This window comes from Delphinapterus leucas, chromosome 2, assembly GCF_059928025.1.
Source record: "Delphinapterus leucas isolate spDelLeu-1000000601 "Yukka" chromosome 2, BTC_Dleu_Yukka2, whole genome shotgun sequence".
Taxonomy (NCBI): Eukaryota; Metazoa; Chordata; class Mammalia; order Artiodactyla; family Monodontidae; genus Delphinapterus; species Delphinapterus leucas.
Window position 1 is genome coordinate 159,083,493 of NC_143130.1, and position 16,755 is coordinate 159,100,247.

Consider the following 16,755-nt stretch of genomic DNA (forward strand, 5'->3'; position numbering starts at 1 on the left):
TAGAAAGAAAGTGCTAACAGCCATTAATTGCTATGAGCAAAGCATAAACAAACCACGGAGAGATTCAAGGAGGGAGAAATAGCTTCCAGGAGCAAAGCACATTCTTATAGCATACACATGCTTACATTGAACAAATATGACAAAGGGCTTCGGCAAACTCTGGCTTCAAAACCTGTGCTGAAAGCCATTATCAACACTTCCTCACCTACCTCATCTTATCCTGTAAAAATCTGCTTCTTTAAAAAGAAATTGCATATGAACTCTTCTACTGGAAATTGAAAATCATGATGTTTTTTTCAGGAGGAGGAAGGATGGGAACAAAATATGCCTTTTGTGATTTTACTAAAAAATCCACTGCTAATTAAAACCATATATTCAGCATGGGTAGAGAGCAAAAAGGGCAGGTAGCAAATGGGAATATCTTGGACAAAACCATGCTCTTTCGTGAATTCAGATTAGCAATGCTGTGTTATTGGCTGACTTTTGAACATTCTGTTCTATTTGAAACAGCTGGGACAGCAAGGAAGTCTGTATGTCCTACAGAAACCCAGTTAGGCCTCATGAACGGGAAGCTGTGAAATGTTTCTGTTGTCTACACAGAGACAATCTGGGTCAGATTCAGCTTTGAATTGAATTCTAAATTTAAACTTTTAGATCAGGCTTTGACCAGTTAACTTGGTAAGCTTAGTACAATATATTACATTATGCTCTCAGCAGTTGTGGACATTGGTCCTGCTAAAACTCTCAATAGGTTTCTAGAAATCTGATCAGTTGGTCCTGGTGATTGCCATGGGAGTAAACAGCAGGAGTTGGTTCTCTTTCTGGATTGAAAGAGAACCTGACTTGTACACTTTCTGCTACACTTCCCCTCCACCAGCAGTGTGGCCATATTGGATGTCTCACTGCCTTCTGACATCAGCAATGACATGAGAGCAGCCAGCTGCCAATACAGTTCTGCTAGTCCAACAGTTATTTGTCTGCTAACAGTAATACAGTCAGGGGTCTACAACTGTAATGCTAATAGTGATCCTTTTCCCTGTACCTTGTCATCACAAGCCTCTTTTCAAGACTTGAGAGCATCTTTCTTCTCTGAACTCCCACTGCAGTTTTTTTGGGTCACCCTTACAGCATGTACCCCTTTCTCCTTTGTACTACAGTTGTCTGTGTGAAGACTCTGGGTTCCTAAGGACTGGCAATGGCTCTTCTTACTATGCCGTCATCCTCTCCGGCTTCCAGCACAGCGCTTTATACACAATGTAAACCCAGTAAAGGTTTGCTGAATGTTGTATTTAACAACAACGAGAGCAAACTTGAACATCTCACAACTAGAACAGAAGCTCTAAAAGGCACGGATCTTTGTTTTGTTCACGGACGTGAGTCCCAGGGGCCTAGAAAGTTCCTGGCACATAGCTGAAACTCAATAAATATTTGTTGAGTGAATGGATAGTATTATGACTTTATAAAGAGCTTGGGTAAATAAAGAGTTTTGGTAAATAAAGAAAAGAGAATATTTTACATAATGTGTAAAGGAAGTAGGAGTAGATTGGTAGTTTCTCCTTTCTCTAGAGCAGGAATTGGCAAATTTCTCCCGTAGAGGGCTTGATAATAAATATGTTAGGTTTCGTGGGCCATACAGTTTCTGTTGCAACTACTCAACTCTGCCACTGAGTATGAAAGCAGTCACAGACAACATATGAATAAATAAAAGTGGCTGTGTTCCAGTAAAACTTTACTTACAAAAGCAGTCAGCAAGCAAGGTTCGGCCCACGGGTGGTAGTTTGCCAAACTGTGCTCTCAAACAACTGTGCAAGAATTATCTATAAGGATGAAGAGGACTAGATTACTATTCCCTACTTGAAGACCATGCCTTCTGCATGTTTGTACATCCTGCCACTCCCACCTCCAACGGGTAGTGCAGTGCTTTTGCAACATAGTATCTGTATAGTCTATGTCTGTTGCATTAAACTGAATCCTACACTAACTGATTTCCTGGAACCAGAGTTTATAGTGGAACCAATGAACTCAAGAGCCTTTTCTTTGAACTCTGTCCTAGCAAAATATGACAGAAGTCAAGAGCTGCTGAAATAACATCTTATGAAACTGATGTAGTAAATGGGACACCTTATCCCTTGATAGAAAGAGTCTCAATGCCTCTTATTATTTTCTTCAAGATGTCCATAGTTAATCAGAGGTAGCTTTTCTGATTATCCATGCCTCCCCTCTCATTCTTGATAAATAACTTATTTTCATAAAAAGCATACAAGCAAATGATCATTGGTATCTACAATTCACAAAAATGCGTTCTCACATTTTTCTCAACAATGACTACAAAAGATGTGATATTCTCATGAGTTTTGTGTTAGATCGCTACATTATTTCAGGCCAGACTTCTGCTGCACGTGATAGTAACCTACATATTCATCAGTAAAATGGATTAACATTTAAAAATGTTTAGTATTAATGTGGGACAATGTCATCACAAAATGTGCTTTGTGGCTCTTCCTTATATTTGTACTGCCTATTTGCAAAATTTTCAACCTGATTTCTCATTCTGATAAGTGTTGGCCTCACAAACCAGGCTTGATTTCCTCTTCAGCTGCAAATGTAATTTTAAAGAGAACTCCAATGAGATTACTGGCTGAACGTGTTAAACATTCATAGCTTTGCCATATGCTGTTATGGAAATTGCATTGATTTATAGCAATTTGGGTGCCACTAGACAGCGCTGACTTACCTAATACCGGATCTAACTGTATTGGGAAATAATGTTTTTAATGCTTCATTTGCATCCAGACCTCTATTGAATTAAGAGGCATATAATGTGTTTATGTACTTTTGGAGACAACTGACTTTTATTTATTAAAGATATAGTCCCTACATTTGGTGACTTCTAAAAAAATTAAGGAATATCAGGTACAAATTTATACTATAATAGCCTGCTGCTCAAGGATATAGATTCTTGAAGCCAGGCAGATTTAGGTTTGAACCCTGATTCAACCACTTAACTGCCCTATAACTTCGTTTCCTTCAATGGTAAAAATGGAAAAATAATGGTGCCAACTGACAGGGTTGCTGTGAGGATTAAATGAGGTAATGCACATAAAGCATGAGACACATACAAAAAGAGCAATTTTATGTAGTTTGTTCTAGTATATGCTCAATAATGAGTCGTTATTATTATTAGCTCTTGTTACCTAAGCCTTTCACTTCTGTTTAAAGTTAGTGGCACTCCTCTCAGTGGTGGAGAAATGCTTGAGTATATGGGACCTGATGAGAATGTTGGAAGACAATTTAAAATTCACCATATGAGACAGCAAGGTCACTAATATAGTAAATAATACCAATATAAAAAGCAAAGGTAAAAAAGCACAAAGCCCCAGGACGCCCTCTTTACAATAAGGGTATAAATAACATGGCATAACTGTGTTAAATTTTTGTTTGAGATGGAGAAGTGAAGTGCTCATTTTAAGCATGCTAGGGAGGACTTATGTAAATGAATACTGTCTTTATATCCACTGAGCATTCTATCCAATTACATTCAGAGGAGGCAAGAAGCATCTTAAAAATAATTATATTTGGCTGAAATAAGTGAATATATACAGTGTAATGAATATTCATATATATTGAAGTTTGTAAGAGTATAAAAAAGCCAAAAGAACCTTTAGTGTTTTTTTATTTTCTGAATCGACTTGGAGTGTACATTAGAATATAGATGGATTCTCTCTAGGTCAGTGTTCTCGATGGGGGGCAATTTTGCCCTCTAGGGCAGGGATCCCCAACCCCTGGGCTGTGGACTGGTGCCCGTCCATGGCCTGTTGGGAACCGGGCCGCACAGCAGGAGGTGAGCAGCTAGCAAGCAAGTGAAGCTTCATCTGCCGCTCCCCATTGCTCCCCATTGCTCCCCATCGCTCGCATTACTGCCTGAACCATCCCTCACTCCCCCCCCCCACCCCCTGCCCTGTCCGTGGAAAAACTGTCTTCCACAAAACTGGTCCCTGGTGCCAAAAAGTTTGGGGACCGCTGCTCTAGGGGATGTTTGGCAATATCTGGAGACACATTTAGATGCCACAACCTGGGATGGGGAATGCTACCGGTATTTAGTAAGTAGATTCTTAGGGATGCTGCTAAACATCCTACAATGCATAGGACAGCCTCTACAACAAAGAATTACCTGGCACAAATGTCACTAATGCCGGGGTTAAGAAGCCCTGCTCTAGGCTAATAACTGTTCAGGGTCAAATGAGTTTAAAGTCACCCATACCCCACATGGATCTTGGACAGACTCTAGGGAATGGTAGGCTTTTTGTCAATACGGTCAGATCTTCCCACTCTCCTATGTTGATTCCACACTAGTGAACCACAGGCTGAAGTAGTAACATGGAGTTCTTATTCTTATGAAAGGAATGACTATAAATGCCAACGCTATGAAAGACTATATGTTACTTCACCTACTGGGGATCTCAGCACCCAGAGTAGTTGAACTTACGTACTGAGAGGGGCCACCATCCACACTAAGCCTCTGACCAATCAAGAGACCAGAGGTTTCCTGGCTCAGGATTTCTTAAGCAGCATCAATTCCCATAGACAAACAACATATTAAGCAACAATGGCATAAACTTAAAGATGAGTTCTCAGGTAAGAAGTTATAAACACAGTCTTTGGATTTTTATTTTCTACTTCTACAGAATTGAAAATCTATCTCCTACATCAAGAAATTTCTTTTATAAGTAGTACCCTTACACAAAACCTGCAAAAGCTACTTAGAAAGCTGTAGCCATAAACATGAATAATGCCCAAAGACTGAAAGTGTATATAAAGGGCATTACTTGGAAGCTTGGGATTCTGTACTTGGTGTCATCCAGGCGCTGCTGAAGAGACTCTCTGTGAACTCTGTACTTAGAAGATCTCCCGTCAATTCTGTCAGATAAACTGCGCGAACCCTGCAAAAACAACAAAGGGTCTAAACTGGTAGGTGAAAGAAAAACCAGTGCTTGAAATTAAAATAAGAAAGTTTTGATATGTAGATGATTAATCATTATAGCCGTTTAGAGAGATATATAGAGGAGTCATAGGTTCCCAAGGATAAAGAAGAAAACGATCACTTTGGATGCTATCATAAAAATAAAAACAGGGTCCCACATTGGTTATTTGAATTTCTTTTCACTGCTAGTCCCCATGCCAATCTGAAATGACTTCCTTCCTTTAGCTGAAGGAAGGCAAAAAGGTTTAATTAACAGTGAGTTGTCCAAAGATGGAACTTAATGATACCATGCCACTTTTGGATGTTATATACTATCCCTTGGAATAGTACCTGGCATCAAAATATACTCTTTGTTCAACATTTTGACTTTTAACTATTACATCACGTAGATTTTTAAACCTAAGGATAGCTCATCTGCCCTCAAAAGCATAAAATAATTCAGGTAATAAATTAAGACAGAAAAAATTTCCAGGGCCTGCCTTCCTTCCTTTCTATTTTTCCTTCATTCTGGGGAGAGAGGATAGAACACAGCAAATAAGTCACCACAGCCAGTTTTTTAGACATTTCTATTATGAATTAGGGAGAAATTAGAATAGAGTTAGGGCAACTGATTTTCATATGTAAGAAAAATCATCTATGGGATTTAGTTCCCCAAATAGCCCCAAAGAACTTTTTGAATGTTCAAACTGGAAGGGGTATTAGAATTCCAAAGTTCCCATTTTTATTAAAAAAAAAAAACAGTTACAGCCCAGGTAAGTTAAGAATGACCTGTCCAAGGCTAGGCAATTTGCGGCAAACTGGGCTTGGAACCCAGTGCTATTCCCTCTCCTCCATATCAAATATGTAATGTTTAAATGTAGGACTGTCGAGTTGAATCACTTCTTCCATAAGGGGGGAAAAAATGAGAGAGAGAGACTATGACACCTTTAAATAAGAATAAAGTCAAAACCATCTCAATAAGTTGAGGTTTGTATTCATACTTAAGAGTCACAGACTACAGTATTGCCAAAAAAATATGTGAAATGCATTTTCACATATATGCTAGTGATGCCGGTGTGAGGAGGAACGACAGAGATAATATTGTTCAAGTCTCTCATATTTTATGGATGAGGAAATATTCCCTGAGATATTAAGTGATTTTGTCTGGTGCATGAGCATAGAACAGAACTTAGGTCTTTGAACTCTTGTTAACAGCGTACTGAATTTTAGAAAGTTTTGGGTTTTGAAAAATATAATCTACGTCTAATAACCTAAAGGCTTCATGTATTTTTATTTAAGGCTATGTTTAGTTGTTTTCATTAAATTGATTACATGACCTCTTTTTAATCATACAGATGGCTTTAGAGTACATATGGAATGGGTTTCAAGCTACAGGCAGTAGGGCAAAGCAGATGGGCTTTGCTGTAAACACAGAGAAGTAGATCGTAGATTTCTCTAATTTACATACCCCAAACCTCAGTTTCCTGAGCTGTAAAATGGGGGAAAATAATGCCAATCTATAGGGTGTCTCTGAGGATTTGAAGAAATGTAATGTAAAGTACTTAGCTACTGCCCGCCACATAGCAGTGCATAATACTTGCTAACGAACTCCTTTCCCTTTTAAAGGTAAAGGTTTCAATTTTAATGACTAATACTGGAAAGTACAATTCTGAAATTTGAAAAACACTGTCCCTAAAAATTTCACTATATAGGCACCTTCCTATGTGAGTGTGTGCACATATAAGCTAGATTTGTAGATAATCACTAGCCTATAAGATGAAAAATAATAATAAATTTTTTGGCAATAGTAGAGAACACAACTTTTAAATTACCCTTATGAACGTTCTGTTTAATGTAGACCACTGGGGGAAAAATGAGCTGTCACTGGAGGTTAAACTTTATTTTTTTTATGCTGGTATAAGACAGGCATTAGTTTTTCAATGGCAAATGCCACTTGTTTCTAATACCTTCTGGTGCCGGCCTTTCATTCACTTAGATAACTTCTATTAGCTAAAGAAGAAAAAAGTGGAAAGGACATGGGTGTAACATATTGTCTGCTTTCCATATCGGGTCATATAAGGGTGAAAAGAAATTGCATCTTCTTGAACACTGGTTTCATAATTCTTTGATAGAGATTTAGGCTGCAAATATGCAATTAAATCATGAGAAAGAATTAAAACTTTAGTAAAATATACTAGGAACACTTGGCTTTATTCTATAAGTGATATTCTAGATTTCTAGATGTGTCAGCTCAACCCTAGATCCCACTCAAAAATGTTTAGTTACTGAACTAGCAAAATACACTTAATGAAATTTTAAGATAGTGTAGACCTTGAAAGTTACATCATATCAGAACCTCTAATAAATCAACATGGCATGATCTGGTTATATTTCTTACTCACTATATCCTCAAATAATATGTTAGAGTTAAGCAGAATCTATATATAAGTTATATTTTAAAGCTAACGTGAAATAAACAGTTAAATCGTTTTCAAAGAGAAACTCTCATCTCTGTTCATACAGGGTCAAGAAATTACAAACCACTAAAACTGTCCATTACATATGCACCCCTATGGGGACATGTGCTGTCTGGCCTGGACCTTGTCTGGCAGGACTGGGTGGCAGGGTCATATTTACAGTAGGTAAATTCCGACATGTAATTAACTGGCTTGATAATAAAGTCCTTTGTGGTTAGAGTTCTATCAATAAATAACATTGGATATAAAATCTAAAATTCTATGTGGATCGGAATTCATATATTGTAGTACAGGGATAACCTGTGCACTACTGTATCTCTAAGACAAACAGTACTCTGGAAATTTATAATTTAAAAAAAGAAGATAATTCATAAATTAAAATTGTTTATCAAAAAAGTCATTTAATTCCTTTAAAAGAATTAAAAGGAATGTGTAATTCCTTTTAATTCTTAGGTTTTACTAAATTATAGTTAAAGCTTTAGGGGGCCAAATGAGCTTCTGGTAATAGGGTAAAAGCCTCTATTTTCCTATATTGCGCTAATATGTAAGTTCCATTATTTTCAATGCTGGCTTCAGAAATGTCAATAAGCTCTGATAAGATTGAGTGTTAAGAGTCCCCAATGTTTTATGGTCTTTCCTCCCTCCCTACAATTTTCTTTGCACATCAGGAAGATGTCAAGTGCTTTCACTCAGATAAAAATACTGAAAGAGAAAAGCCAAACTCTTTCTCACTCTGAAGCCTTTGAAATCTTCTAGTAGGCTCAGTTTCTCAGGCACAGACTCCAGATGGTCTAAGGCCACTCGGGTACTCTAGAAAACACAAGGCAAGCAAACATTATGAAAAATTGATTAATACTTTCAGAATCCAAGTACTAAAAATCAGTCGTACCATTGGTATAAGCAGTTCAAGCTGTAGATTTAGAGAGTCAAATAACAAATAGGATGTCTAAGATAAATGTATCTACATGAGAAAAAATTTTTTCAAGAAGAATATGAGATGCATTTGCAAGACTGATTTGAATATAAGAGCCTCCTAGATAAGTGCTTGCAACTGATATACTATCAAACTTTCTATAGAGAATTTCATATTAATTTAAAAACCTGCTTCAGTGAACATCAGAAATAAATCGTAAGGTAATACTGAGAAATAGATGAATTTGCAGTTACTTATCTATGGAGCATATTAGAGATCCTCACATGTTGCCATTATAAAGAAGAAAAGAGCTCTCAACAATTATTTTAGTTAAAAAGGAAAAGAGTAGTTCTCAAAAGACTTGGAAGAAATAATCTGAAATTAAATATGTGCGACAGGGACACAAGGTCCTGTTGATAACAAATCAGTAACTTCTACAGTCTTTGATTAGCTAGTCACTGATTTACACATACTGATATAACCACTAAGAGGGAATGCTCTGAAAATTATTTCAAAGCAAATGTTGAACTAAGAGGTTAAATGGTAGAATAACCTTGAGACCAGAGACTGTACCATATACACCTCTGTATTCTTAGTCCTGTCACAGGGTAGGCACACAGATAGTAGCTTTTACATTTAAAACGAATTGTAATTATTCAATGAAATAAAAAATAAACCCTAGGGCTGTGCATGGGAAGAAAGTGTCCTGCAGGAACCTGGACATAAGTTTGCACAGAGCTATCAGGAAGTTAGTGACCACCCACTATTCCATGTACTTCCCCTACATCTCCCACGTGAATGGTTCTGCACAATAGATTATGAATGAAAGTGACATGTGTCATTTCTGGACTGAGACAGTTAAGAGTCTGTGTGTTCCCTTTTCCACCTCAGACCCTGCCATAAGGACCCTGGAGGCCACATATTCCGGACGGCAGAGCTACAGGATAGAGGAGAGCCGCCCACCATACTGGACTTAATGTGAGTGAAAAATCAACTTTTATGGTGCTAAGCCATAAGATTTCATGGTTTGTTAGCTACCAATGCATAGCATAGAATTTATTGCAAATAATACCTGAGAATTATGTAATTTAATAATAGGCTAATCAGGTGGTCAAATGGCTTTTTTTCTTTTTCTTTCTTTCTTTGGTGGGAGGAGGCTTCAAATTATATGTGCGTCAGGGTTTGTTTCTCAGGGGAGTTCAATTTTTTTGGAGCTAGCCTGGGTCAGGAACTGCTGTTCTTATCATCTGGTATGCTCACTTTCATTTACTCTTCCTGTCCCTATCTCACCCTGATGCTCTGTCTTCACCTCCCATCCGGAGCTTCTCCAGAGCATAGCCTTACATCTCCTGCAGGGGTTCTGGAGGAGCAGGGATGGAGACAGACAGTGGAGGGTCTAACTCTTCCCTGAAGACACTTTCAATGTACTCATTTCCACTCTCTCCTTCTGCAATAAAAGGGTACCACTAGCTCAAAAGCCTTTCAGAAATTCTACAGGGTGAATAAAATTTGCTTTCCGTAGCTATCCCCTTGACAGGCATTTGGGTTTCACCTCTGTCATGAGGCATTTTACCCTTTTTCTTTCGATGTTCTTTGACTTGGCATTATAGATGTCTTCTAGTTGTCAACATGTAAGCCACTGTTTCTATCGCTTCATATTTGTATTCTTCTAATGTGATTTTTGAGAGAGTAGCAGAAACATCCTTACTTTGACCATTTTGAAATTGGAAGTTGTACATGCTGTTTCTTCACATTCATAACTTTTCAAGTTCCACTTAAACTTCCTTTTCGAGTTCCATTTAAAAGACTTAGTATTTTGTTCCTTCCGATTAACACTTACATTGTTAGTCTTTTTTGTGGCATGTGCTCAACTCAAACTGCCATGCATTTTAAATAGATTTATTTAATTATTTCATGAATAGGAAAGATTAATCAAAATAACATGTTTCTTAGAGACAGACTCACAGACATGGAGAACTGGCTTGTGGTTGCCGGGGGTTGGGGGGATGGGGTGGGGGGGTGGGGAGGGATGGACTGGGAAGTTGGGGTCAGTGGTTGCAAACTATTTACACATAGAATGGATAAACAACAAGGTCCTACCGTATAGCCCAGGGAACTATATTCAATATCCTGAGATATACCATAATGGAAAAGAATATAAAAAAGAATGTGTATATATATGTATAACTGAGTCACTGCTATACAGCAGAAATGAACACAACATTGTAAATCAACTATACTTCAATTAAAAAAATGACATGTTTCTTAACATAGGCCCTAATGTGTAGATTTAGGAGAACTAGTAGTTTTAGTCACCATATATGCTATATTCATTTAAATAGTAAAATTATAGCTTTCCTCAATAATTATATTGGCCCTTGAATAGTAAAATCCAAATCAATGCCATGGTGATTTTAAAGCAAAATTTTATGCATTGGATAAAATCTTCTTCATAAACAATTGTTTCAGTACAACTTGTAGTTTTAAAACTTTATTTCCTTTTTTTTCATCCCATAATTTTTTTCATTCAAAAGTGACCCTCTGAACCTGGGTTAAATATGTTATACTTACTTTGATCTTAAAATAAGCAAATGATCTCTTTCCCTACTGTAAAGCTAGCAGGTTATATAAATATTTTTGCTTAAAATTTTCAATCACTCAGGTGATGCATTAAAAAGGTTTTTTCCTAGCATGTTTACACATACTGGTTTATTCTATTTGATTATGTTTTGGGGGTACATATTCAAATAGCTAATTTTTTTTGAGTAAACCTTCAACCTTAAAAATTTGCTTGGCTTCTTCTTTCTTAACCGGTTATTTTTCTACTTCCCTCCCCTAACCCCCCCCCCCCGCGTCTCCATTAACATCTTTATACTTTCTCTTCATCTATTGTAGTTGTGATTATTTTATATTCCATTTATGGATTGTTTCTCAATATCTTGCTCAATATCAGAAATACTTTCTGGTACACATGTCCTTCTCTTCATCCTTATATTCTAGTCAGTTAAGTAACACCAAATGTATATCTAGATACCACAGAAAGATCCATAAGACGTAGATGGCACACTTTCTCTTCTGCAGGAACTTTAAATTTACTGGAGGGAGAATATGCATATGTAAAAGATGTAAGAATTATACAAAGAAAAAAGTTAATTGCATTTATTTTAAGGAAATTACATGTATAGATGCTGAGATTTCTAAGGCATCTGCAACAATAAGACATAAATTAATGAAGATAATGAGTCCAGGCCTGCAGTCACCTCAGGCCTCATAATTTCATAATTAAGTGGTATTTGGAGAGTACATTTATTTTCTGGCCTTCTCTCCCTCTATATGTATGTTAGTGTGCTTAAACCTACCACGTTGTCATATAGATTTAAAAAGTATGCATATGCACATTCAAACTCCGTCTTCTTTTTTTTTTTTTTTTTTCCGTCTTTTGTTTTTTAATGTGAGATTGGCTGGCATCCTGTGCTTAGAGTCTTGTCACATTACATGGCATTTTAAGTTCACTTTTCCCCAAAAGCTAACTGTGCTAGAGAGACAAGAACTAATAGCAGATGGGAAGTCTAAACAGGGAACTTGCTTGGATTTTAAAGGTGCCAATGAGGACCTACAGCATGCTATTTCCTAGGGCAAAATATCTCATGCGGAGTCAGGGAAACTTTTTATTTTTTAAGTTGATTAATTACTTCTGCCTTACATGGTCGAATGCATTAAAGGGCACATATGAGTCTCCACTGGTAGAATTAAGGGAACAATTTCTCAAGTTTATGAATAATGGCACCAGGAAATGACAGGTGCTTAACCTGTCTTTAATTTTCTTAAATCAATTTTCTAGAAGAACTAAATTGGACATTCACATAGGGGTTTAAAGAGTGTTTCTCTTTTGAAAATGTTACAAGATAATAAATTTCATATCTAATTTGAAAAGAGAGAAATTCACAATTAAGACTCCATTTCATAAAAAACTGATACAATACGCTGATTATAGTACTTGCTTTATCTCAGAGGCTTAAGGAGCTGGACTTCCACTGGCCTAGGAAGCAAATGATCAATTACTCCTAATCCTGTTTAGTAGGATAATGAAAGACTAACTATAAAAATGTAATTCAATTTTGAATACAATTCTTAATCCTCATTCCACTGTATAATGTAGATACTAAGGTTATCCCCATTTTACAGATGAGACAACTGAGGACCAAAGTGTAAATAACTTCCTCACAGTCATGTGGTGGCAAAACTGGTATGCAAATCCAAGCAGTCTGAATGCAGAAATGTCAGTGTTATTATATAAATATTTTCATGGCAAATCACCAATTGAAAAGGACAGCAACCAGTAGCTGTAATAGTGCATGCTTTAGGTAAATTCCTAATCCCTTGTTAGCTATCAACTCTTAGCAGCTAGAATTTTGAAGATATGTCCTTGATGAGCTCGTTTCTGGAAAAAGAAGTCTTAAGATGAACCCAGGAAGAATTTCATCTTGCCAGTGCTGAAGGGTCTGTGCTCAAGACCGTGCATCCAATATATATACACACACAAGGGGTCAGGACAGTCTTTCTGTTGATTAGAGGACGTTAGGTATGAGATTGAGTTTTATGATACTAATATCCCCTTTTCTTTTTTTGTAACATTTAGCACTAGAATAGCACACTATCTGTCCACAAGAGGTGCTTCAACAAATGTTGGCCACATAAAGACAAAGGCAGAGTTACCGTGTTCTAATCAACCCGCTGAATCTTGACCTCTGTATTAAAAACCTAGAAGCAAAAGTTTGCTATTTCATTTATTTTCTCTAGACTAAGGGCAAGATCCAGTGGCAGAAACAACAGTGAAATTCAGAAGTCCTGTCTGTTAGGACTTCCGGCTTCTGTACGTACGGGCGTGTTTAGATACCTGTTGGAAGGGGCAATGAATCAGCTGGCAATGTTACTATTCCAAAATCTTCAACACACACCAAACTGCTGTGGGGTTGAACAGTTTGTACTGGTCCACAGTATATTTTTCTTTAGGTGTTCCTTTGCTTCAGACTTGAGGGAAATTGAATAATATAGTATGACAACATAAGTAGCAGCTATTAGGAATTAGAAGGGGCTTCACTGCAATTCTTAGATTCCTGTCTCCTGTAGAGAAAGCTTACGAAACAGAACATACTTTTCTTTGTAAAAATGTACATGTTATTTTCCTATTAACATATAACAACCACCATTTTCTTATAGTGCTATTGAAATCATATGTTTTGAGGTTTTGGATGATACATAAAGGATATGGTGTCTACATTTTTATTTTAAAAATGTGTGTGCATTTTTGGCACTATATAGATATTAAATACATGAGGTTATGAAGCAGTTTATTTGGGTTCAAAAATGCAATTCCATTTCATTTGGAAAGAGATTCACTTAAAAACTTTTTTGACAAATGGCTGAAAGATGGTAAAAGGACCTGAGTAAACAAGTTTGAAGGAGAGGAAGAGTGAGATCATGAAAAAGAGAGACTGTCTGCCTTTTCACTTGAGGTGACTAGATCCAGCACAGCTATATTGGCTTCACAGGGTCCTCTTTTCATCCAAACTGTATGACACTTGCTGGAACCAAGTGAAAAAGTAGCAGAGGCTGGGCTGCCAAAGTCATTTCGTAGACACACATCCTTCAAAGAGCCTCAGAGCTCAAAGTCATGTGGATTTCTTGGAATATCAGAGGAGTCCTCTATTTCTAGATTGTGTACTTTTGATACCGAGCAGGACCCTGTGGGGCTCCTGGGCACAAAAGCCTTTCTGTGTCCTCCATGTCTCGATAACAGGAAATAGGCTTCATTCAGCCTCCATGACCTTCCCTGAGTTCCAGTGAGAAGGTTCAAACAGTTGCTAATTAGGGAAGGGAGGGGATGTGGAGACAAGGGAGGAACAGTCAAGAGAAACAAAAATGCAGCCTCGGGGCAGGGTTCTTGTTCCCCATTAAGGGATATACATATATAACAATATCTGAGCTGTTCTGCAGATACTGAAAGCCCCACAAGGTGGGAGAAATTAATGGTATGCTGCTCTCAAGCAGGCAGACCCCAGACGTGTTGGAACCAGAAGGTTGATGATGCTAACTCCCACTTACCTCACCACCAACCAATCAGAAGAGTGTCTGCAAGCTGATCACACCCTCTCTGAACCATTACCATGAAACTTCTCACTATCGCCTCCATGTTGAGACACACAGTTTTTGAGGCAGAAGCCCGCTGTGGCCCCTTTGCCTGGCAAAGCAGTAAAGCTGTTCTTTTCTACTTCACCCAAAACTCTTGTCTCCAAGATTTAATTTGGTGACAGGGTACAGAGGCCGGGTATGGCTTCACTTTAAGAGAGTTTTAAAAATCAGACACCCACTTAGAAGTGTTTACATGTGTCTCAGGGTAAGAGGGTACATAAGGCTTGTTAAAAAGACAAACAAAAAAAAACACCAGTTAATGTGGCAATATGGCATCAGTGACTCTATTTGATCTAAAATCCAGAACTTTTGTCAACAACAAATTCTATTTGTCTTCATATAATACCATTCTAATCAAACATGGTAGAAGATCTCCTTTGAAAAGCACAAATTTATGAAATTTGAGAATAGGTAGAATATCTTCACTAGAAAATTTGAATAAAGAAGGCTTTCTAGGTATTTTCCAACTCTCGTTCACAGTAATTTTTTTCAGTGAAGAACTATAAAAAACCTAGAGAATCTGTCATTCCAGATTATTGCTTTCTTGTTTCTAGACATAACCAAATGATGAGTTACAGTCAACCCATGATCTTATTATTAGCTTAATTTGGGGATTTTTTTTCAATAAGAGAACACCAAGAATGAGTTGAAGGAGAAAGGAATACAGAAGGAATAAAGACACATATCTCTTCCCCTTGAGATCCCCTCTTTAAATATTTTTCCTGATATAAAGGAAAAATAACACACAAAGAATAGTGAGGACTAGTTTAGTGTTCTCTGTATGCTAGATAACGAACTGGGCCCTTACAACCAGTCTATAAGGAGGAGGGTCTTGAGATCCACACTTTAATTTCTGTGAAATCACTTCATTTCTTAAAATTGAAAACTAAATGCCCTCAACAAAGGAAAGAAATTTAAGAACTTTTGCCCCCAAATTGTGATTGCATGTTAATAATGGGCAAACAGTATAAGCAAATGTTTGCTGAAAGAGACAGAGTTTAGCAATTTCTGCTTAAGGTGGCAGATAAAGAAACTATGTTTGTGAGATTTACTGGTCCCAGTCACGTGTTTCAAGCTGGCTGATGGAGGACAGTGGTGAGGTGGAAGGGATGCTGAACCAGAAGTCAGCCTATCTCATTTGTGGAGATGCACAGTTCCAGCAACATTAATTGTATTTTGTGGTTTCCCCTGCCCTTCTAAGCTTCAGTCTTTTATTTGCAAAATGGGGATAAATAATGATGGTCTTTATTATCCCATACTCATAGAGTAACTGTGATAATCAAGTAAGAGTGAATGTGAAAGTACATTGAAAACTGTCAAGTACTTTCTAAATAGTATTAAAAAAAACCTGATTCTGTGAAATACTGTCAGCTCAAGGATTCTCAAATGGAGAAAAGGAGGTCAGTGACAATCTAAATTTGACAATCTAAAATTACTAATAAAAATTAGTCAACAGAGTACAAAGCAGAAACAAGGCAAACTTAATTAAAACTATATCCAATATTTAGAAATACATTACTGTTCTAAAGACATCATCCAAAACATAAAAGTAATAAAATTGTAATGGCACACAAATTGCTTTTGTACATACTGTGCCCTCGGTGGAGAATGTTCCCTGCAGTCTCCTTATCTGGTTAAAACTTTTCCCCCCAACATTATGAGCATTTTCAAGCATACAGGAAATCTGAAAGAAATTTATCGAGATCACACAAATACCCACCACCTAAGTTCTACTATTAACATTTTGTTATATTTACTTTATCACATATTCACCTATCCATCCCCACGTCTATCCATTAACCCAACTTACTTTTTGGACGCATTACAAAGTAAACTGTGTACATTAGTACACTTTACCCTAAAGACTTCAGCATGCATACCATTAACTCCACTTGAATATGTTTAATGTAAAATTTACATTAATTTGTAATGAAATGTATAAATCTTAAGTGAACTGGTTAATTTTTATTATCTTTCATCACTTCCTCAGGCAAGGCACCCACGCCTTCACTGATTTCTGTCAAATAAGCTCTCAGTTAAATCATGAGCCTTTCCTTTGCAACAAGTATTAGAGTACTAGTGTTCCATTTATTTGTGCGGTTATTTAATTAATGCTTGTGTTGACACTGGGCAGTAAGCATCCTCCGGGTGGCGAATGTCTGTCTTTGTTCCCCACTGTACCCACGGTCTACCCAGTGCTTCCACAGAAAAGG

The 16,755-nt window shown here is 37.2% G+C and overlaps 1 protein-coding gene across 6 annotated transcripts in view; it reads right to left on the reverse strand.

The window, feature by feature from the left end:
• CEP128 (centrosomal protein 128) overlaps positions 1–16,755 on the reverse strand; it is a 455,276-nt gene that overhangs the window by 36,984 nt on the left and 401,537 nt on the right. For 4 of the 6 annotated variants that reach the window (XM_089908039.1, XM_089908032.1, XM_089908034.1 and 1 more), the window contains 2 exons: positions 8,170–8,247; positions 4,827–4,940 (listed from right to left, as the gene is read on the reverse strand). In XM_089908039.1, the coding sequence (XP_089764165.1) occupies positions 4,827–4,940; positions 8,170–8,247 (192 nt within the window). Of the gene's footprint in view, positions 1–4,826; positions 4,941–8,169; positions 8,248–11,207; positions 16,227–16,755 lie in introns of those variants that run through there. The other 2 variants (XM_089908035.1, XM_089908037.1) reach the window with 1 other exon arrangement.